Below are 19,956 nucleotides of genomic sequence, written 5' to 3' on the forward strand. Positions count from 1 at the left end.
GCGTTTGTGGAGCCGGTTTCCTTGTTGGGAACTATATTAAGATCCAGCGTGTGACATTAAAAGCAAACAGCCTGTTCATGGGAGTTGACTCAGTCAGCGGAGGCAGGTAAGCCTGGCAAAGGGAGGCGCAAAGACGTGGTGAGTTGGGGCTGATTGTACCCATGAGATCACCGGGAGCCGCGGAGGAAAGACCTCTGAGTCAGCTCCAGGTGCATGAGCGTCTGGAGGCTGTTGGGCAGCGTAAGAGGCTCAGACGAGGACCTAAATATTAATCACCCCGGGTTCGTTAGCTCTGATACAAGCAGGGGAGATGCTGTGATGCAGCACACGGTACCATCCGCTCTCGTCATCCTCTGGTGGGCTGCTTTTGCAGGTCAGAGGGATGTGCCAGCACCTCAGTTACCCCGACAGATGCAGGATGAGGAGGACCCATGCCTTCGGATTCCTCTCTTCCCCTGTAAAAGTGGTCCTGTTCTCCTCCAAGGCAGGGAGCGAGGCGGAAGTGGCCTTGTCTCGTGTGGCTTGTTGGCTACCCTTGAGGCCAAAACGCTCATGGATCCGGGGCTGCCGAACCTGGCATCCTCACCCCGGCTCCACCAGCGACCTCAGGCATGCCTTTCCCCCAGTCTCCTCTCCTCATCCTCTGTCTAGCGTAGAAGTGGTCGTACTGGGTCAGGCTAAGGACCCGTCTAACCTCATTTCCTATCTCAGGAACAAAAGCAGACCAACGTGTGCGATGATTCCTGGACTCCACCCTATTCTAGCTCTGGGGATTTCCTGAACCTGGTGCCTCGTGTTGTAAATCCCAGTAGATCTGCTTTCCAAGTGCGTGTCCTCGGGATCTTTTTGCACCCCCAGCAGCCCTTGGCTGTGAGTCCCGATAGTCACCTCTTCCATCTCCTTTCACACAGAATCACAGAATCACAAGGTTGGAAAGGACCCATTGGATCATCGAGTCCAACCAAATTTTCCAGCCGTCCTCTTGTGGGTTGGCTGGCTGGATGCGCCTTGCGAGCAGGCAATCCCCATTCCCCCCTTCCCAGGATTCCCACGAGCTCCTCACGTTTCGTTTATCTCCCCGCGAGCCGTCTGCATGCCCAGGCAGCCCCTTTCTCCGCAGCGCGTGGGGGCAGCGCCAGCGGCTGGGATGGAGCTGGCTGAGGGGGACGCGCACAGGGGCTGCAGCTCTGCGTTGTATTTTCCCCGTGATCCAACGTCCCCAGGAAGGCGCAGGCAGGAGGTCCTGGCGGTGCCGCCCGCCGCCGACGGACGGTGCGGGACAACCCGCCTGTGCCCCATGGGTTGGGCTCCCCTTGCTCAGGGTGAGTCAGCCCGCGGCACACGCGCTCTTCCTGTTGGGAGTGACTCAGGTGGAGCAACGCATAAAATCCACCCCAGAAGGAAAAAAAAAAAAAGCAATAGTTAGCCAGTCGAGGGCCTCTTCTCGAGGGAGAAGGGCGCCTTGTGCTCCCCAGCACGAGAGATGTCCGGGCGCTGCCTCGGGGCCCTGTGGTGCCTGGCGGTGTCTCTCCTGCCCGCAGCCCTGAGCGCCAACGGAGGAGAAGGTGAGGCTTCGGGAAGGTCGGCTGTTCCTGCTTTCGCATTGATGTGCGATCCCGCTGGCAGTTTTGCTCGGAGCGCTGCCCGGTGGTGCACAGCGCCGGTATCCGGGTGCTTGCCAGGGCTCTCCCCTAAAATCCAACCTGTACGTCTTTCTCCTTACATTTCCTCCGGGGTTAAATATCCCACGAGCGTTTAGACTTAGGTTTCTTTTTTTCTGGCATCCATTATGACGAATAACTTATTTATGTACAATTCCTTTATTGTTCTCTGTATAAAGCCTTGCAGCTTGGGTGGGATTTGGGCGTGAGCACGAGCATCGCGTAGCGATCGAGTGGCTGCTCTGCCTGTCTCTGCTCTAACCAAAACCTTCCCTAAGACTAAGGGAGGGCTGGAAGCATCCAGAATCCCGCTTGCTGTAGCAGCGTGTGCGGTGTTCGTATTTTGTACGAGCCCGTGGGGTTCCTGAGGTGCCCGTGGCCTCGCTGGACGCTGTGGGAGGCGGTGACTCTTCTGCGATACGCAGGTGGACCTCAAGCTGTAGCTGTCCAGAGGGTCCTCTTGCACGTGCGGTTGTAGAGGAGAACGCGATGCAGGGACCTTTTAAACTCGTTCAGCCCAGTGGTGATTCAACACTGGGGTTTCAGTCGTACTGACTTAGAGTCTGGAGATGGCTACGTTTGGCCAAAATTGGGTTTTCACGTGTATTTGGTAAATACTGAGTGATTCCAGGTGTTTTTTTGTCCGCAGCGTTGGTGTTGGGGCATAAGCTTGCTGGGCTGGAAGCTGAGCTCTTATCGCTTTTCCTTTAAGTGCTGTGCAACGTGACGGGAAAAAAAGTGCTGAATAAGTGTGTGGTTTTAAGGAGAAAAGAGCTGATTAACTTTACACGCTGCTTGGATAATCGTTACAGCAGCCTTAATTGCATGCAAATTTTAGAATACTGATGTAGACGCTTTCCCGCTCCCCTTCCTGGCAGCAACTGCCGCTTTTCCATGCGCTCTTAAATCTGTTTCTGCGCGTATGTCAAAGCGACAGTGGCCAATCGGACGTGCTTTTACTCTGCAGCGGGTTCTGAGTTGGTTCGGTGACACAAATTAGTCCTCCATGCCGTTTCTCCTCCCGTCTCCGTGCTAGATGCCCACTTATAATTAGCATATGTAATCCTGCTTTGCTTGCAAACGAACCGCTTGAGTCAAATGGGGTTTAGGTATGATCTGCTCGAGCAGCAGAGGTTGGGCCGCTCGTCCTCTGAACTGCGCAGAGCCTTGCCCGAGCACGCGAGCGTCTGCCTGGGTGGTGTGTACCTGCTCCTGGTGGCTGAAGGCGTCTCCCAGGGATCGGGGAGGAGTTGCGCCACGGAGTTCAGCGCTCCGATGAGGTGTGCAACGAGTGTGTTGGAAAGGAGAAGACACTAAAGGGCAGGTTTCAGCTCCCGGTGCGTGGTGTCTCCCTGCTGATGCTGGTGGAGCCCCAGGAGACTCAGGCAGGTCTTCCTCCAGCTGGAAAGCTGTGGAGTTGGATGATGGAGAAACCCAAGACTTAGGGTAGCGGGTGGGACAGCCTTCTGGGTCACTGTCCCAAAAGCACAAAGCAGGGAATGACTTTGCGTTGCCGTGGAGGCTTTGATGCGTACAAAGCTCTGTTGATCCCTTGATGGAAGGAGCAGTCTTTGCAGATCGGCTCATACGTACAGAGCTATTGGAGCTGCTCCTCACAGACCCACGGCCGACCTCGTTTTCTGGTTCTGTGATTTTAAGATGACAGTTTAAGAGGTTGGAAGCTGCCCGTCTCCTCCTCTGAGCCCTTCTGATGTGGGAATTTGTCTCAGTATAGCAAACAAATGTTTTCGTGCTTTATTTTGCTGGGGGAGGTTTGGGGGAATGGTGTCCCGTTGGATGCACGCCTTGGCCCTCCTTCACCCTGATGTTAAGAAATCCAGTTGCGAAGCTTCTCCTCTGTGGAGCCTGTTCTTCTCCAGAGCTGCCTGAGAAATGGATGATGTCAGGGCAGAGCCTCAGGGCACCTGGATACAAAAAGGATCCTGTCCTCAGCTGGTCCTCATCCCCTAGCAGCTTCGGCATGCTCCATCTCGTTAGCGGCTCCGGTGCCTCACTCTCGGTAAAGATTAACCTGCCTGAGCTCTCGTGTTTCCAGGAGAAGTCCAGGAACAGGAAAAGCTAAGAGAAGTGAGGTGGTGGCACTAATCTGCAGCAGCATCTTAAATGGCTTCGGATTAGCGAGAGTTGAACCTGTGCCAGGGCTGGAGAGCTGGCTCCGAACGTGCTGCAGCCTTAGAGCGCGCCCTGAAAGAGGGTTTTCGTTCCCTGGGGCAATGGTGCTCATGCCTGTAATTTAGCAACCCAGTAAATCCTCTGGATTACACAGACACCGGGCGACGCATGGGTGGAGTTGAACAGCTTTAGTGTGGAGGCGAGGGGGGGATGGAATTGGCCCCAAGCAGTTCCGCTGCGAAGGTGAGCGGGAATACCTTGAGAGAGTCCCCCGCTGCTGCTCTCGGTGGGTTCTTTGGATTGTCTCTGCCCTTTGGTCACCGGTGATGTCCACTGAGGCTTCAGATGCTTTGGCTAAAAGGCAAGAATTCTGCATCCAGAGGAGGGTGGGGTGGCAGAAGACCTTTAGCAGCTGGGTCTCTGTCTCTTGGCCGCCAGGCTGCAAGGCAAGAACCGTGTTTGCCGGAGCTGGAAAAATCTCTCCCGCTGTTTGCTGGCGCATGAGGTCATCTCTCTTCTTGGCAGAAGGCTTGGCTGCCGCTCGCTGAGTGCCTTTGTCTGGTATGCGGGTGTTAACGGGTGTGTGCCGGGCTGGGGGCAGTGCCCGGGTTGCGTGCTTGGGCGGTGAGCGCAGGAGGCTCTGCACGGTCCAAGGAATCACGGATGCAGAGGACAAAGACCTTCCCTCGGGCTAAGCTGTGCCTGAAGAATGACGGGAAGGAGAAAGTTCCACACGTAACGAGTCCAATCCGCCATCTGCATCCACACTGTGGGTTTCTGCTTGCTTTTGGGTTTCCTCCACCTCCCCCTGCAGTCAGAGGTGACCTGAGCTGGGGGGGTGGCAGCTGGGGACCATCTTTCTCGTCCCAAGGAGGTCAGCCGTGAGCAGAGTTTCTCAGAGAGAGGCTGAGACCTCCTGGCAGCATTGGGGAGGTTTGGAGCAGCCCATCGGCAGGCTCTGCGCTCCTGCAGATGCTGCTTTTCCCCTCACCGGGTTTCCTTCTCCTGCCTGTCTTTGCCAACCATCCTGTCAACCATGTCCGCTCTCCGTGATGCTGAGCAACTTGTCTGAAAGAAAGGTCCTCAGGCTTAAATGCTCTCGTACTGACTGCTGAGGGCTTGGGAAGTAGATGAGAGGTGGCTTCAGGAGAAGACCTGGGCAAGGCAACGAAGAAGAATGCCCCCAGAACAGGCATATCTGCTGAGATGTCGGTCGATCCGCTCTCCAGAGATCCTGTCTGTCCTGGCTGTGGGATGCAAAATCTCATGCCTGTCCTTCCTCGGCATCTGTCATGCAGCCACTTAGGCGGCTGCAGCTCTTCCTCCTGGGGAGGATGGGCCGGGGTGACCGGTGAGATCCTGCCAAAACCTTTTTTGTTAATCAGTCTCTTGGCTGGCACGCTTGTGCCAGGATCCTCTGGTCACGAACCACTCCTCACCGCTCCTGCGCTTGGCCAGGAGGACACTTGTGCTGCAGACCTGAGCGGAAGGACCCGCTGTTGAGCTTTTCCTTCTGGGTTCGCTCCTGGTCAGAGTCCAGGCGAAGCAAAGCATAACCTCAAGGATCCTTCTGTTTTCCCTGAAGTCACCAGTAAGACTCCCCACGCTCTTCTTAGGGCAAAGTTTGGGGTCTTTTTAACCATGTCTGCTTCCTCAAAGACCTCGTTGGGTTGGAGAGTCTCTGAAAGGCTGGAGAACATCCCTGGCCGCGCTGGGCTGTGGAGCAGAGCTGCTTGCCGAGTTGTCCATCCTGAGCTATGTTGGCGGTGAAACCGGGCGTTGTACCAAAGCACGGGCACGCAGAGCATGACCTGGGCACGGGTGGCACAGGGGTGGCTGACGGATGTAGACACAAGAGGAGAGAGAAGATGAGAGACGCGGGGACGGGGCTCATTAGCAGAGCAAGAAGGGAAGGTTTGCGTTGCCTGGCGTCGTTCCTTTGTCATCGGGGTGAATTTACAGCTTTGTAGCCGGTGCTCTCGTCTAATCATTTGAGATGTCCTTCTCCTCTCCGCAGTGTGCGACTGCAATGGGATGTCCAGGCAGTGCATCTTCGACTGGCACCTCTTGAGGGAGACGGGGAACGGGTACCGCTGCCTCAACTGCCTGGGCAACACCGAGGGCACCCGCTGCGAGCGCTGCAGGGAGGGATTCTTCCGCCAGCGGGAGGAGGACTGCTGCCTGCCCTGCCACTGCCACCCCCAGGGTACGCGGCCGCCTGTCCCCAGGAGGGGACGCAGTTGGGTGGGGTGTGGAGGTGCATTGCGGGAGGGGCAGGTGGGGCCAGCTTGGCTCCAGGTGGAATTATCTGGGGAGGTGCCAGTGCCCCATAAGCCATAGGAGCTCCTACTAGGTCCTTCACTGCTTGACCCTCGAGACTCGCTGCCCCCCGAGATCATCGCAAACTCACGACATGGTTTGGGTTGGAAGGAGCTTTCAAAGATCACCCAATCCAACCCCCTGCCATGGGCAGGGACACCTCCCATCGGATCAGGCTGCTCCAAGCCCCATCCAACCTGGCCTTGAGCACCCCCAGGGATGGGGCAGTCTGGGCAACCGGGCCAGGGCCTCCCCACCCTCACAGGAAAACATTTCTCCCCAAGACCTCATCTAAATCTCCCCTCTCAGTTAAAACATTTCCCCCTTGTTCTGTCACTACAGACCCCGGTGAAACGTCTCTGTCCTTGCACCACCTCTCCCCCTGAGGCCGTGAACTCAGGAATTATCCACTCGCTTTGCAGTGCAATTAAAAGCCTCTGCAAAGCTCACCTTTATGTATTGAGCCCCCTTTGTATATTGAAAGGCTTCAATAAGGTTTCCCCAGAGTCTTCCTCCGCTGCCTCAAGCGTTCTCCATAGCAGAGGAGCTCCAGCCCTCTGCCCATTTCCAGGGTCCCCTCTGGACCCACTGTAAAAGCTCCATGTCTCGTACCGGGCACCACAGAACTCCAGGTGGTCTCACGATGGGTGAGCATCGCCTCCTTCAACCTGCTGGCCATGCTGCTGGGGGTGTACCCACGACGTGATTGGCTTTCCGGGCTGTGAATGCACGTTGCCGGCTCTTGTCCAGCTTTTCATCCACCAGTACCCACCACTAGCAGGGAAGATCATCCTTGTCCTGGGTATCTGGTCAATGCCTGCTGGGATGTACCTCCTCCAAGTCTTCTGCATCAGTTGGGGAGAGTGGAGCAGATTTAGCAGCCAGAGCTGCTGCCTCCGTCCTGCACTGGGACCCAAGGGGTGCCCCGTGCCCGAGGCTGGGTTGCTGCTGCAGTGACAGGGTGGTCCTTTGCTCCCCCGTCGCACCGGCAGCATCACCAGGAGGGCGTGGGGTGGTGCCTGCCCGAACTTCTCCTTCCCTGTCCCCACAGGTGCCGTTGGCCCACGGTGCGACAGCGACGGGCGCTGCAGCTGCAAACCCGGTGTGATGGGCGAGAAGTGCGACCGGTGCCAGCCGGGCTTCGAGTCCCTCTCCGAGGCTGGGTGCCGGGTGAAGGGGCAGTAAGTGCTGGTGACCATTGGGGACATGGGGACAACTGGTGGGACAGCCTTCAGAGCTCTTCCAGCTGCTCTAAAGAGCCTGTGCTGGCTGAAACCACCCCGTCCAGGGGTGGGCTTTGCCACGGCAGCCCATTGGCAGCCCTGAGCTAACGTTTCTGGGACAGAGCAGCCTCGAGCAGGGCTGGACGTTCCTTCCAGCGTGGAGAGCTTGCTGCTGCACCAGAGTGAAGCAAATACTTGTCCAGACGATGCCAAAGAGGCATCAACCATGCTGACCATGAGAAACAACGCCTGCCCACCGGTGGAGCCACTACTGGTGCCACTCGCAAGGATTCCCCCGATGCAAATCTATGCATGCAAAAATCAACTCCTTCCTTTGCACGGAGCCCTGTTTAAACACCTCATAAAGTGTTTCTGTTTGGCTTCCTCAGAGCTGTCTCCTCTTCTTCCTCGCTTCGTGCCACCATTGCTCCTCCGAGGCTCCTGGCAGGCAAAGGCGAGGGGTGGCTGCGCTGCCTGGCCTCCTGCCTGCGCCTCCCTGGGCTGTTGTGCCTCTTGGAGCTCAGCCAGGGTCTTTGGAGCTCAGCAGAGCTTCACTTTGCTTCTGTAGGTGGGTCTTGCCACAGAGAGGCACCTGGGCTGGGTGCAACTGGTGCTCCGCGGTGTCCTGGGGCAGTAGCACTGAGCACTGTTTCAGCCTGGCACCCGCACTGCTGCGCTTGCGTGGCTTAAAGAATGGCTCTGCTGACTATTTTTTCCCTTCTGGCATGGGGCTGCTACCCTGGGGGGTGTTCCTCTGCTCTCTCGGGGGCACTGAGCTCCGAGGGTGAGCCAGAAATCCATCTGACCACGGTTCCCACTGTCCCTGCGGCAGGAGCCTGCGGTGCGAGTGTGACCCAGCTGGCAGCACAGGGCGCTGCCTCTCCGGCCGCTGTGTCTGCAAGGAGAGCGCTACGGGAGAGCGGTGTGAGAGGTGGGTGTCAGGAGGACCTGCTGGACCTCACGGTTCGTCCTCCATCTCCCCGGCAGCTGCGTCGCTGGCCGTGCCCGCACGCCTGTTCTTGCCACCCCAGCCCAGCAACCACCTTGAGCCACGGCGATGGCTGTCACCAGAGGGCTGCTTGTGTTGTCCAGGAAGAAGAGGAAACACACGTGAATGTTGTCACCTTCTTGCATTTTCCCAGGTGCAAGAGAAACTTCTATAACTTGGATGCCAGGAACCCCGCGGGATGCTCCCCCTGCTTTTGCTATGGACACTCAGCTACGTGCGTCAGTGCAGACACCCACAGCATCTACAACATCACCTCCACCTTTCAGCAAGGTGAAGCCCAAGCGGGACATTCCTACAGCTCCTGGGGGTGTTTGCCATCCCTGACGTGCAGGACGCCTGGTTTGCAACCCTGCAGGGAGTTCCTGTGCTTCGCTGAGCGGGGTGGCTCGACTCTAGGCAGAAGTAGGGTATGAAGCTGTGGAGAACATAGTCTTGCTTCATCATGTCTTTCCTGCCGCTTGGGAGCAATCCTGTAAGCCCAGCCTGGCTTATTTACGGCTCTATCAGCACAGGAGTACCTAAGCTGCCCTCTTGGAGGTCAAGGGGTAGAAAGACAGAAGTTTTGATAAGAAACAGCTCCAGAGAGATGCTGGGGTTTGGGAAACACCTTCCTTGTCCCTGATTACTTCTCCTTCTTGGTGCTCCAGGTGCCGAAGGCTGGCAAGGTGTCCATGAGAGTGGGTCCCCAGCCCAGCTCCAGTGGTCCCCGCGTCATCGGGATGCCTTCATAGCAGCAAGGACACCGGAGCCAATATACTTTGCGGCACCTGGTAGGTTTGCGGAAAAGGTGACAGTGTCCGTTTTGCTTGAGCTGATCCCTGCGAACCCGAGCATTTAGGAGGAAGGCAAGATTTTAAACCTTTCATTTTCTCCCTTTCTTTCCCTTTGCAGCAAAATTCCTTGGAAACCAGCAGCTGAGCTACGGCCAGACTCTCTCCTTTGATTACCGCCTGGACCGAGGAGGACGCCAGCCATCTCCGCACGATGTGGTCCTGGAAGGAGCTGGCCTGAGAGTCGCTGCCTCCTTCTTGCCCCAGGAGAAGATCCTGCCCTGCGGTGTCAGCCAGACCTACACATTCAGGTAAAGGGGGGTGCTGGGGCGTAGGGGGAGGGGGGAAAAAGAAAGATTGAGGCTTCAAGGAGCTCCTGGATTCAGCTGTGGTCCCTCGGAGGTGGCAAATGGTCGCTTGGTTTGTGCTGGATCCACCTCAGGCGGATGGGGATGGTTCCTTTGTGAGAGGAGCAGTAGAAAACCTGGCTCGAGGTTGGGCTCGGGGACAATAGCGTGGCTGGAGGTTCCTTCCCGAAGCTTTGAGCTCAGCAGGGAGATGGACAAGGACTACTGCATTTTCTTGATGAAGCGTCTCATTGGCTTGAAACCGGTTCTGCTTCTCCCCCCTCCCACGGGCAGGCTGGACGAGCACCCCAGCAGCAACTGGAGCCCGAGGCTGAATCACTTGGAATATCGCAGGCTGCTGGGAAACCTGACAGCTCTCTGGATCCGAGCCACCTTTGGGGAGTACAGTAAGTACACCTCTGCGGGGAGAGCTTGCAAGCACAAGGCTGGATTCACATTGCTGGAGACGCCAAGCCTCCAGATGGGAAAAACCTTTGCTAAAAGGTATTAAAAAATAATAATACTACTCTTAAAAAGTGCTCTAAGATGGGCAAAATTAAATTGTGAAGAGATTGAATGGGATGGCAACGGTGGGGACAATGAGGTCTTGGCTCTGGTCCACGGGTGCCGTAAGGAAAAGTGTGACCTGTGCAGGTCCCGGGTGTGTGAGACTTGCAGGTGGAGCTGGTGGCCCCGCGGGTGACTGGCTGTGTCTCCCTCCAGGCACCGGCTACATCGACAACGTCACCCTGGTGTCAGCGCAGCCCGTGGCCGGAGTGCCTGCACCCTGGGTGGAGCGCTGCGAGTGCCCGCTGGGCTACGGGGGGCAGTTCTGTGAGACGTGTGCCCCCGGCTACCGCAGAGATGCCCCCAGCCTGGGGCCCTTCGGCATCTGCGTGCCGTGCAATTGCCAGGGCGGAGGCACTTGTGATCCCGACACGGGTAAGAGAAGCCGGCACCGTGTTGTACTTGTGGGGCTTATGGGGTGGCAGAGCTGCCCGCGTCGTGAGATTGGAGCTAGAGGGGGGCATGGGGGGCACTGGGTGGGGGGACATCACTGACTTGGGGTGCTGGAGTGCGGAGAACATCATGAAAAAAGCTCCTCAGAGCCTAGAAGTGCTGAGGTCAGAAATATAAGTAAGATGCGTTTGGATCAAATTGGGTTTAGATGATGCTCGTTGGAGAGAGAAAGAGTATCTCCTTCTGCCTGGATAGCACTAAAAAATTTTCTTCTGATTTTTTGGTTCTAAAAGTGAGCATGGTAACCCATCAGGTTGAATCTAGTTGAAGATATTCCTGCTCATTTCAAGGGGGTTTGGACTAGATGACCTTTAAAGGTCCCTTCCAACCCAAGCTGTTCTATGATCCTGTGTGGTGTGAGCAGATATCAACGATACGGACAGGTTTTACTACCTGTCTTGTTAAAATAGCTGCTGTGTAGAGTCAAAGTGACGCAAAGCAAAGCTGTCAGTGATTTCCAAGTCAGAACTGGAATTTCCAAATATCTAAGCATAAACAGTAGGCACAAAAGGCGATGTGTGTCTCCTTGGGAGCTATATGAGCTGTGAAAAATGAGATACAGCTCCGTTTGGGTGGTGATGGCCAGCCTCCATGCCACGGGATGGGCTTCTGGTGGCGTCTCGTGGAGTTCCCTCACTGCAGGAGCAGTGCATGGTCCCTCTTGCCCAGTGAAGGACTGATGGGCAGAGAAATGGAGTGTGTATGGGCAGGAGTGGGGATCTCGAAGGGTCCGGTGGAGGGTTCTTGTGCTGCAGTGGGTGGTGTGGCCACAAGCAAAGGGCGGCCAGTGGATGGACTGGTGGAGGGGGTCCCACTAGGGTGGGAGCAAACTGCCATAAGCTTTTCCTTCCTCTCTCAGGTGAATGCTACTCAGGAGATGAAAATGTGGGCAATAGTGTCAGCTGCCCCTTCGGCTTCTACCGAGACCCTCGGCAGCCCCAAGGCTGCCGGGCATGTCCCTGCGGCAACGGTCAAGGCTGCTCGGTGGTGCCAGGCGGGGAGGAGGTTGTCTGTGACCACTGTCCTCCTGGAGCTGCTGGTAATGTCTTCCTCCGAGTTCCTTCTGCTCTGCCTTTCTTTAGAGCTTCAATGGGGAGAAGCAGTCATGGGTGGGCCAGGATGCTCAGAGCTGAGTGGATCACCCCATCTTCTCGGGCTGGCTTGCCTGCAACGTGGATGCTTCTGCCTGTGGTGGGGTGCTTCAGCCCTAAGGGCTGTGTAAACGTGCATTGCCCTGACCCGAGAAAGGTTCTTGTCTAAACAGAAAATGTGGATGGAAAAAGGATGGGCGGGGAGGGAGGGGAATAGAAAAATAGAAAAATAAAAACCAATAGGAAACAACTGACGTCAGTCATTGCACTCAGCTTTGAGAGCCTGCCCAGAGCGTTGTGTGGTGACAAAGAGAGGGGAGATGCTGTGGTAGCAGCCCTGATGGGGCTGAACACCCCCACTTCTGAGGGTCAGAGAGAGGGAGGCAGCCTCTGCCTTCTGGGCAAGAATGTGAGCTTTTCCTCCTCCCTCCTTTCCCAGGGGCCAACTGCGAGTACTGTGCCGATGGCTATTTCGGAGATCCAGCAGCTCTCCAGCCCTGCCAGCCGTGCCGGTGCAACGGCAACGTGGAGCCCAACGCTGTGGGCAACTGCGACCGACGGACGGGCGAGTGTCTCAAATGCATCTACAACACCGCCGGCTTCTACTGCGACCGCTGCAAAGACGGCTTCTTCGGGAACCCCTTGGCCCCCGATCCTGCTGACAAGTGCAGAGGTGAGAGCTGGGCAGCGTCGGAGCTGGGGATGAGTAAGAAAATCCACTCCAGAGCGTAGGGTGGCTTGATGGGAAAGGGGATGTTGCAAAAAGTCAAGCCTGAAAAGCAGGAGAGGAGGGCAGGAACGGGCGCGTGGGGTTAAGTGGTGGGAGGAAAGCAGGGGGAAACGGTGGACGGAGAACTGGGCATGCCAAGACTTGAGGTTGGGATGTGCTTCCTTTGAACCTGTGCTGCTCTGTCCCACAGCCTGCTCCTGCAACTCAGCCGGCGCCGAGCCTTTGAAATGCAGGAGCGATGGGAGCTGCATCTGCAAGCCCGGCTTCGATGGTCCCAGTTGCGAAGAGAGCGAGTGTCCAGCTTGCTACGGCCAGGTGAAGGCCCAGGTGAGCATCTCTGCTGGCCCTGGGGCCACCGAGCAGCAACGGGCACAGTTCTGCTGCCCTTGAGCATCTCCTCCTGGCCTCCTCAAGCATCTTCTAGTGTGAGGGACGAGTGATTTTCACGCTGTGCCTGAACTTTGGGTTTGTACCTGACTCAACTGACAACCCCCCTGTGACCTATTGCTGCTGGCCCGCTGCGCCCTACCCAAAAACGAGCCCTCGCTCTGCTCTCCATCCTCTGACCAGACTGTGGGCCTGGTTCCAGCCTGGGCTCGGTGTCGTCCTGGCTGATGACCTTCTCTGCTGTGGTTGCAGGTGGACCTCTACCTGCAGCAGCTGGCGGAGCTGGAGCCGCTGTTCTCAGAGCTGCAAGCTGGTGGTGGGACTGGGACCCAGGAGCTGGAGGGAAGGATGCAGATGGCTGAGGACACGTTGCGGGACATCCTCAGGGAAGCGCTGAGTTTGCAAGGTACCACCCGCCCGCTGCCCTTGGTTGGGGCCATCTGCGCTGTACGGGGAGGGTCTTGCTCAGCATAGAGCTTCTCTTCAGCCTCCCTCTTTCCTCCTCACCAGCCTCTGACAGGTCTCTGGAGAGCCGTGTGGCCAGGATGAAGGGGCAAGGGTCCAGCTCCCAGAGCTGCTTGGATGAGATCAAGGCGACGGTGGAGAGGCTGAGGTCTCTTGGGAGCCAGTACGAGAGGCAGGTGCATGACACCCGGCAGCTGATGGTGAGGGCCAGGCTGGACCTGGACCGCAGTGGAGCCGCTCTGCGTCGGGTGGTAAGAGCATCCTTGTGCAACGTGCCCCCCGTCCAGATCAGGGCTGAAAAAAGGGTCCATGAAGAGAGCTAAAATGTAATGCGTGTCAGTTATTCCCCTCCTTCTGTGGGTGCGGATGTTCTGGTGGCCCTTTCTGGAGGGATGGGACCTGAAGAGGTGCCGGCAGGTGTCTCTGGGGGCTGTGGAGGTTTAACACACCCCAGTTGCCTCTTTCACTGCTGAAGTGATGGAGGGCAGGGAAGAGCACTCACTCCTCTCTTTCTCTTCAGAGCATTCCTGCTTCAAACCTTCCCGGGGGCTCGAATCAGTTCTTGATGCTGGCGCAGGAGGCTTTGAGACTGGCGAACAGGTGAGTCCCTCCCATTGTCAGCTGAGAGAGAGAGGAGGGGGACTGAGGTCCTGCTGGGCACCCAGAAGGTCCTTTTCGAGGGTCCTTGCCCAGCCACCAGGCTGCAGCTGCCACTGCCTCCGTGCCAGCCTCGGAGCAGGAGAAGATGTGGCTGCTGGACTGGCTTCACTGCCCAACAGAAGCCTCCTCAGTTGCCTCTGAGGGTGGTGTTGGGTGTGTTTTAGAAACATTTTAGGGTTAGATTTTGGCCCATGGGTGTCCAGCTGGCATCTGCTTCCCCCCGGTCCTTCTCTACCCTTGGGAGAAGTGGCACAAGTGAAATGTCCCCTTCTCAAACAGGCTGCGTTTCTGGAGAGATCATGGTAGAGCGTTGATGAATAAAATGGTAAAGGAAGCTGGTGGAGAAAACTCAGGAGGGAAATCTCTCTCACAAGGCTGTCTGTGTGCTTTGCAGTCACCTACAAGCCGCCAACACCATTGAGCAAGCTGCGAAGGCGGCGCAGGAGGACGCACAGCAGGCGCTGGAGCTGGTGCGCGTGGCTGCTGGCGGAGAGGTGGCCACCTCTGGCTCCTTGAGAGGGCTGCTCGGGAAGTGAGTGGAGGCTGTCTTCAACCACGCGTTGTTGGGGGACGTGGGAGGGAGATGGCCGAGAGTTTGTGCCCACCTTCACAGAAGAGTAGAATCCTTAGCTTGGAAAAGACCTTTGAGATGGTGAAGTCCACCCGTCCCTGTCCATTACTAAATCACTGTCCATTATTACTAAATCAGAGGGTTTCGGAGCTACTGAGGAGCCTGTGAGGGTTCAGCTGGTGTGAAAAACACCTTTGGGTTTCGCAGCATGAGCAAGAAGCCAGCAGATGCCCCGCTTGGCAGAGGAGTTTGGATGTGGGAGATGTTAGCCATTCGTTTTCCCTGTGCCATAGATCTGCGTGGGGGCCTGGAGAGGGTGAACAATTCAATGGAGGAGACAGAATGGTTGCTGGGGCGGGGGTGGCAGCTTGGCTGGTGCTGTGCTCTCCAACTTCGCATCCATGCAGACACGAGGAGCTGAAGTCGCTGGCTGGAGGCCTGAAGACTGAGGCCGATGGCGTGGCCTCCGAGGCAGACAAGGCTTATCAAGGCAGCCTGATGCTCCTCAACTCTCTATCCCGCCTGACGAAGACTGACATCAGGTCCTTTGAGGTGAGCGCTTTGTGCCTGTGCTCTCCTCATGCCCTTCTTGCTACCCTGCCAGCAGCTCAGCCCTTCCCAGGGCTCTGTCCACTTTCACAGAGTCATAGAATCACCAGGTTGGAAAGGACCCACTGGATCATTGAGTCCAACCATTCCTAACACTCCCTAAACCATGCCCCTCAGCACTTCATCCACCCGTTCCTTAAACACCTCCAGGGATGGTGACTCGACCCCCTCCCTGGGCAGCTGTTCCAGTGCCCCATGACTCTTTCTGTGAAGAATTTTTTCCTGATATCCAGTCTGACCCTCCCCTGTTGGAGCTTGAGGCCATTTCCCCTTGTCCTGTCCCCTGTCACTTGGGAGAAGAGGCCAGCTCCCTCCTCTCCACAACCTCCTTTCAGGCAGTTGTAGAGAGCAATAAGGAGAACCATTGGATACGCATCTTTCCATCCTTTTGCCCTCACGGTTGGCTGCAGCACGAGGAGTAATAGCCATGCACTGCAGCTTTCTGTGGTTCCCAGTGGGCACTGGGGAGCCGCTGGGACCCTCAGGCAGTGGTCGTGTCTCTGTTTCAGGGGGAGGCAGCCAGGCTGAAGCAGGACGCCAGCACTCTCCTGAGCCTGGTGGACACCTTCATGGCACAGTACAGGCAGCTGCAGAGCCGCACGGGGCGCTGGGAGGAGGACATCAAGCAGCTGCTGCGGAGGGGAGACGGCGAGAGGGCGGTAAGAGGTTGGCTGGGGGGGCTGTGGCTTGAGTTACCTTCATCACGGGCTGGAGTCTTGGTGGGACGCCCGTGCCACGTGTGCTGGTCCAGCCTGTTCACCAAAGGGGATGTAGGTCTGCCTGGCTGCTGCCGGACAGAACCTTCCCTCGGAGATAGCCACTTGGGGCTGGTCTTCTGGAGCCAGTGGGAGACCTCACCATGTGTGAGGAGCTGCTGGTGCCATGTCTCAGCTGCACGGCTCCTCCAAACGAGGCAAGGCTGGAGACCCGCTCCTGGAAAGATCAGAGCTGAGCTGACTCGGGGTGGCTGATGCTGGTTGAGGAGCACCAGCACGAGCCTCTGCTGACAGATCAGGCTGTGCTAACCTTGATTCGGGGGCAAGAGCAGGCATTTGGGAGCAAGCTGATGGGTCATCTCCCCTGTGCAGCTCCTTGCAGACTGCTCTGGGACCGTCTGAAGCTCCTATTCTGCGTCCTTCAATACTCATTGTGTCTCTTTGGCCCGTTGCAGACGCTGACACAGCTGCTGTCCCGGGCCAACCTCGCCAGGAGCACAGCCCTGCAAGCTGTCAGTGCTGGCAACGCCACGTTCTACGAGGTGGAACAGATCCTGAAGAGCCTCCGGGGTAACGTCCTAGAAGCCCTCCTTTTCCCTTCCTTTGTGGGATCTCACAAAGGTTGCACAGCTTCATTCCCATACGTGTTTCCTTCAGAGTTTAACCTGCAAGCAGATGACAAGAGAAGGGAAGCTGAAGATGCCATGAGGAGGCTACCAACCATCAGCAGCATGGTCAAAAGTGCCAGGGAGAAGACAGACCGAGCTGAAGCGATCCTGGGCAGTGCCACCTCTGAATCGAGGGCAGCCAGCAGCGCAGCAGGGGAAGCAAAGGAGATCACCCTGGGGATCCAGCAGGTGAGGACAAGCTCTGGTCCTATTGCTGGCAGAAAGGAGTTTGGGAGGGAAACCATGGAAGAAGAGGAGATAATTGGCGACTCCATGGTGGACCTGACACATTGACTTCTGGGCTGATGTTTGTCTACAGTGGATCCTGCAGGTACCATAGGTGGCTGCAGAGGAGGGTGTGTGTATCTCTGCAGGCACGTTTGTCCGATGAGGATCTCTGTGGCATCTCTCCGTAGCCACCTTTTGGTGACGATGGGCATTTTCCACTTCCACAGTCTGAGTCACCGGCAGGTTATGAGCTCCCAGATGTGTGTTGTAACCCCCAAGGGATTTGCTGATGTGTGCAGGAGGGGTTGAACCGTGGTCATGGAAACCACTTTCTGGAGCAACTGGTGGGCGAACATGAAGGGCACAGGACAGCCTGCGATAATTTTGGGTCCGTGTAAAAGGAAGCGCTTCCTCCAGCTGCTTGTCCTGGTGCACCCGGACTGATTTTGGCTGCGCTCTGACCCTCTGAAAGTGCCTTTGCCTTCCCTAGGAGATTACACGTCTGAAGGTGGAAGCCAACAAGACAGCTGATGGTGTCCTTGCCCTGGAGAAGGCAGTGGCCACGCTGCAGCGCGAGGCCAAGGAAGTGGACGGTGAATTTGAGAGCAAGCTCTCAGAGGCTGAGGCAGATGCTGCTGCGATACAAGAGGTGGGTCCCCATCTCACTCACCTCGTTCCCTTCCCTGTTGACTTTTGGACTGGGCTTCACCTTACAGCTGCCACCTTGCCTTCTCCAGACAGCTCAGGAAGCTCAGAGGGTCCACGCCAAGGCTGGCCAGGCGGGGGTGGTCGTGCAGGAGACGTTGAGTGCCCTGGAAGAGCTGCTGCGTCTGATGAGTAGGTTTTGCAACACTGCTGTAGGGTGTGGAGGGTGATAGGTCCCTGACGGGATCTAGGCAGGAGTTCTGGGAGTCGTGCAGGAAGATGCGTTAGATGATGGCTGTAAACAGGCTGGGAAACAGGATGGAGAGGAAGTATTTAGAAAGATCTAGTCCTCAGCCTCCCTCTATGGTGCCCTCTTCCTTGTTTTCCTCCTGTGCAACAGACCAGCCCGGTGCCGTGGACGAGGACGGCCTGAAGCAGCTCGAGATGAATTTTAGCAAAGCCAAAAGCAGAACCAACCAGCTGAAGGATGAGATGTCGGAGCTGGAGCAGACAGCCGCGCTGCAGAAGGCCCGGGTGCGGACACTGGAAAGCAGCATTGATGACATCCTGGCAGATATTAAGAACCTGGAGAACATCCAGAGGAGTCTTCCTCCTGGCTGCTACAACACAAAAGCCATTGAACTGCCGTGAGTGACCTCCAGAAAGGCTGCAGCGCCTGCGGGGCTGTGAGGGCAGGAGAGCCTGGACCAGCCGCCCACCCCACACCCAGCAGGACCGGCTGCCTTTGATTGTGTTGAACTCATCCCTACCCTCGAGTTTGGTGTGGCAGCTCAAGTTCACATTGTCGCGTTGGCCCTGGAGTGTCCCTGATTTTTCGAAGTGGTCCGTCCCTTGGTCCCAGGAGGAAGAACACTCCTGGTTGTGTGAGGGTGCTACTGGCTGGAGAACAGCCCATGCCTACAACGATTCTCTGAGGTGCCGGTGGGGGTTGCTTGCTGTCAGCCTGGGGAGTTTGTACAGTTCAGAGCCTGAAGTTCGCGCCTGAGAGGTTCTCCACCCTCTTGTGGATCCCATCTCCTGGTCTGGCACACACAGCGGGACTGGAGTCTCTGCCTTTATGTTTGACACTGCCACCACCACCACCTCCTCCTCATGGTCTCCGAGGGGTCTTCCACACCTTTAGTAGCTCAGGAGGCAAAGAGCGAGCAGCGTGAAGAGGCAGCTGGGGAGGGGGCAGTTTTGAGCCGTGGCACTAGTGATGCTTCATATGGTGTTCTCCTCCCAATCTGCCCAGTCCTCACCTTGCTGGAAGTGCATGGTTTTGCCAAGAGATTTGGCATCAGATGCCACTGATGAACCTATTCATAAAGCCGCAGGTGTTCCGTGGTGCTTCTCAGTGAAGTGGTTACTGTTTTGTTAACGGTGGTGTGGGGGCAAAGCTGCCTTCGAGCTCACAGCGATGCGCTTGATGGAGAAGGAAGGGCAAGTGGGCAGTTTTTCTTGCCCCGCTTGCTCCTTCAGCCAGGAGAGAAGACCCTTTCTTTCTCCCGTGCTTCTTTTCTTTCTTCTCAAAGCTCCTCCTGGGCAAGCATAGGTCTCCTTACCATCCCCTTGCACCCTCAAGGACAGCGTTTCACTCCAAGACTTGTCGGTTTGGTACCAGGCAGCTTCCTGGGTGTCCTCAAGGCTCAGGAGAGGCAACGTGGTGTCCCCTCAGCACAAGCTCCCAGGACCCTGCACCCTTATCACAGGACCAAGGGCTTTCTTTAGGGGTTTGCAGCCACGAGCTCTCACTTCCGAGAGCCCAGCTCCATCCCGCTGGAGTGACAGCGCCCTAGTTTGATCCGTTTTAAAATATTGAAGATGTCTCGAATGCATCTTCACCTCTGGTTTGGTGCTGCCCATTCCCCCCTCCTCCCCTCCCTCCTCCTGCGTGGCGCTGGGTGCTTCTCGGAGGCTAAGGTGGTTGTCCACAGGGGTTTCCCACTGTACTCTAGAGCGAGCTTGGAGAAGCTGAAGACCATGGTGCTCCCTTCGCCCACCCGCGGCTTTCCCGTGGCTCCGGCTCCATTCTGACACCACTCCCGGCTTCTCTTAGATGGCATTTCAGGGGGGAAAAAAGAGCCATTAGGTGCTGGAAGTCAGCTCTGCTGAACCCCCTCTGACCTGCGTGGAGGTGAAAGAGGAGGTCCTGGATGGAGGAGGACACTCTGGGCGACTCACTCACTTCTCGTTACCTCCGATTCTCTGATAAAGCAGCTCCCGTGCTTTTGCTTGATAAGGATATACCAAGTACTATGTCTGCCTTACGCTTTTATTTAAGTGAGATGTATCCTTGCCTCCGGCATGTTTTCCTTCTGTTGTACAGCACAGGGACAGGTGTTATGGACCTAACTTTATTTTTCCATGAGTTGGGTTTTTTTGAAAGGGAGAAGGTCAATAAATAATACATACTTCTGGTTGGATCCTGCCTACTGGTTGGTTCATTTTCTCCCACTGCCTGGTTTGGGTGACTTTGGCCATCGCTTCTCCCAGCAGTGCGGCCGCTTGTGCTCTTCACGCTGACTCGATCTCAGGGCTGGTTTGAAAGGACACCAGGAACATCTTTTTGTTTTGTTTATTACATAATTTAAACATTTTGCTGATAAAGTTTCTTTTTGTCAATGACCATTTTTTTTTTTCATATAGCAACAAAAAAAAAAAAAAATTAGGCTTCAAAACTTTTGACAAAAGTGAGTTTGGT

At 56.4% G+C, this 19,956-nt stretch overlaps 1 protein-coding gene across 1 annotated transcript; it reads left to right on the forward strand.

Moving 5' to 3' along the window:
- The first annotated feature begins 1,376 nt into the window (after positions 1–1,376).
- On the forward strand, positions 1,377–19,935 carry LAMC2 (laminin subunit gamma 2). The gene is made up of 23 exons (XM_054073671.1): positions 1,377–1,565; positions 5,812–6,000; positions 7,165–7,294; positions 8,169–8,267; positions 8,479–8,615; positions 8,993–9,115; positions 9,237–9,426; positions 9,757–9,869; positions 10,186–10,404; positions 11,342–11,521; positions 12,013–12,246; positions 12,494–12,630; positions 12,943–13,096; positions 13,201–13,406; positions 13,676–13,755; positions 14,210–14,347; positions 14,794–14,938; positions 15,505–15,654; positions 16,167–16,281; positions 16,369–16,568; positions 17,098–17,256; positions 17,345–17,444; positions 17,653–19,935. The coding sequence occupies exons 1-23, from the start codon at positions 1,484–1,486 to the stop codon at positions 17,901–17,903; spliced, it is 3,531 nt and encodes a 1,176-aa protein (XP_053929646.1). The 5' UTR covers positions 1,377–1,483; the 3' UTR covers positions 17,904–19,935.
- Positions 19,936–19,956: the final 21 nt, after the last annotated feature.

Source organism: Cuculus canorus, chromosome 8, assembly GCF_017976375.1.
Source record: "Cuculus canorus isolate bCucCan1 chromosome 8, bCucCan1.pri, whole genome shotgun sequence".
Taxonomy (NCBI): Eukaryota; Metazoa; Chordata; class Aves; order Cuculiformes; family Cuculidae; genus Cuculus; species Cuculus canorus.

Excerpts from the sequence above, each read along its gene's own strand:
- LAMC2 (XM_054073671.1), top strand. The coding sequence starts at position 1,484 with ATGTCCGGGCGCTGCCTCGGGGCCCTGTGGTGCCTGGCGGTGTCTCTC. Across the intron at positions 9,870-10,185 it reads AGCCACCTTTGGGGAGTACA|GCACCGGCTACATCGACAAC; the intron begins GTAAGTACACCT and ends GTCTCCCTCCAG. Across the intron at positions 10,405-11,341 it reads CACTTGTGATCCCGACACGG|GTGAATGCTACTCAGGAGAT; the intron begins GTAAGAGAAGCC and ends TTCCTCTCTCAG.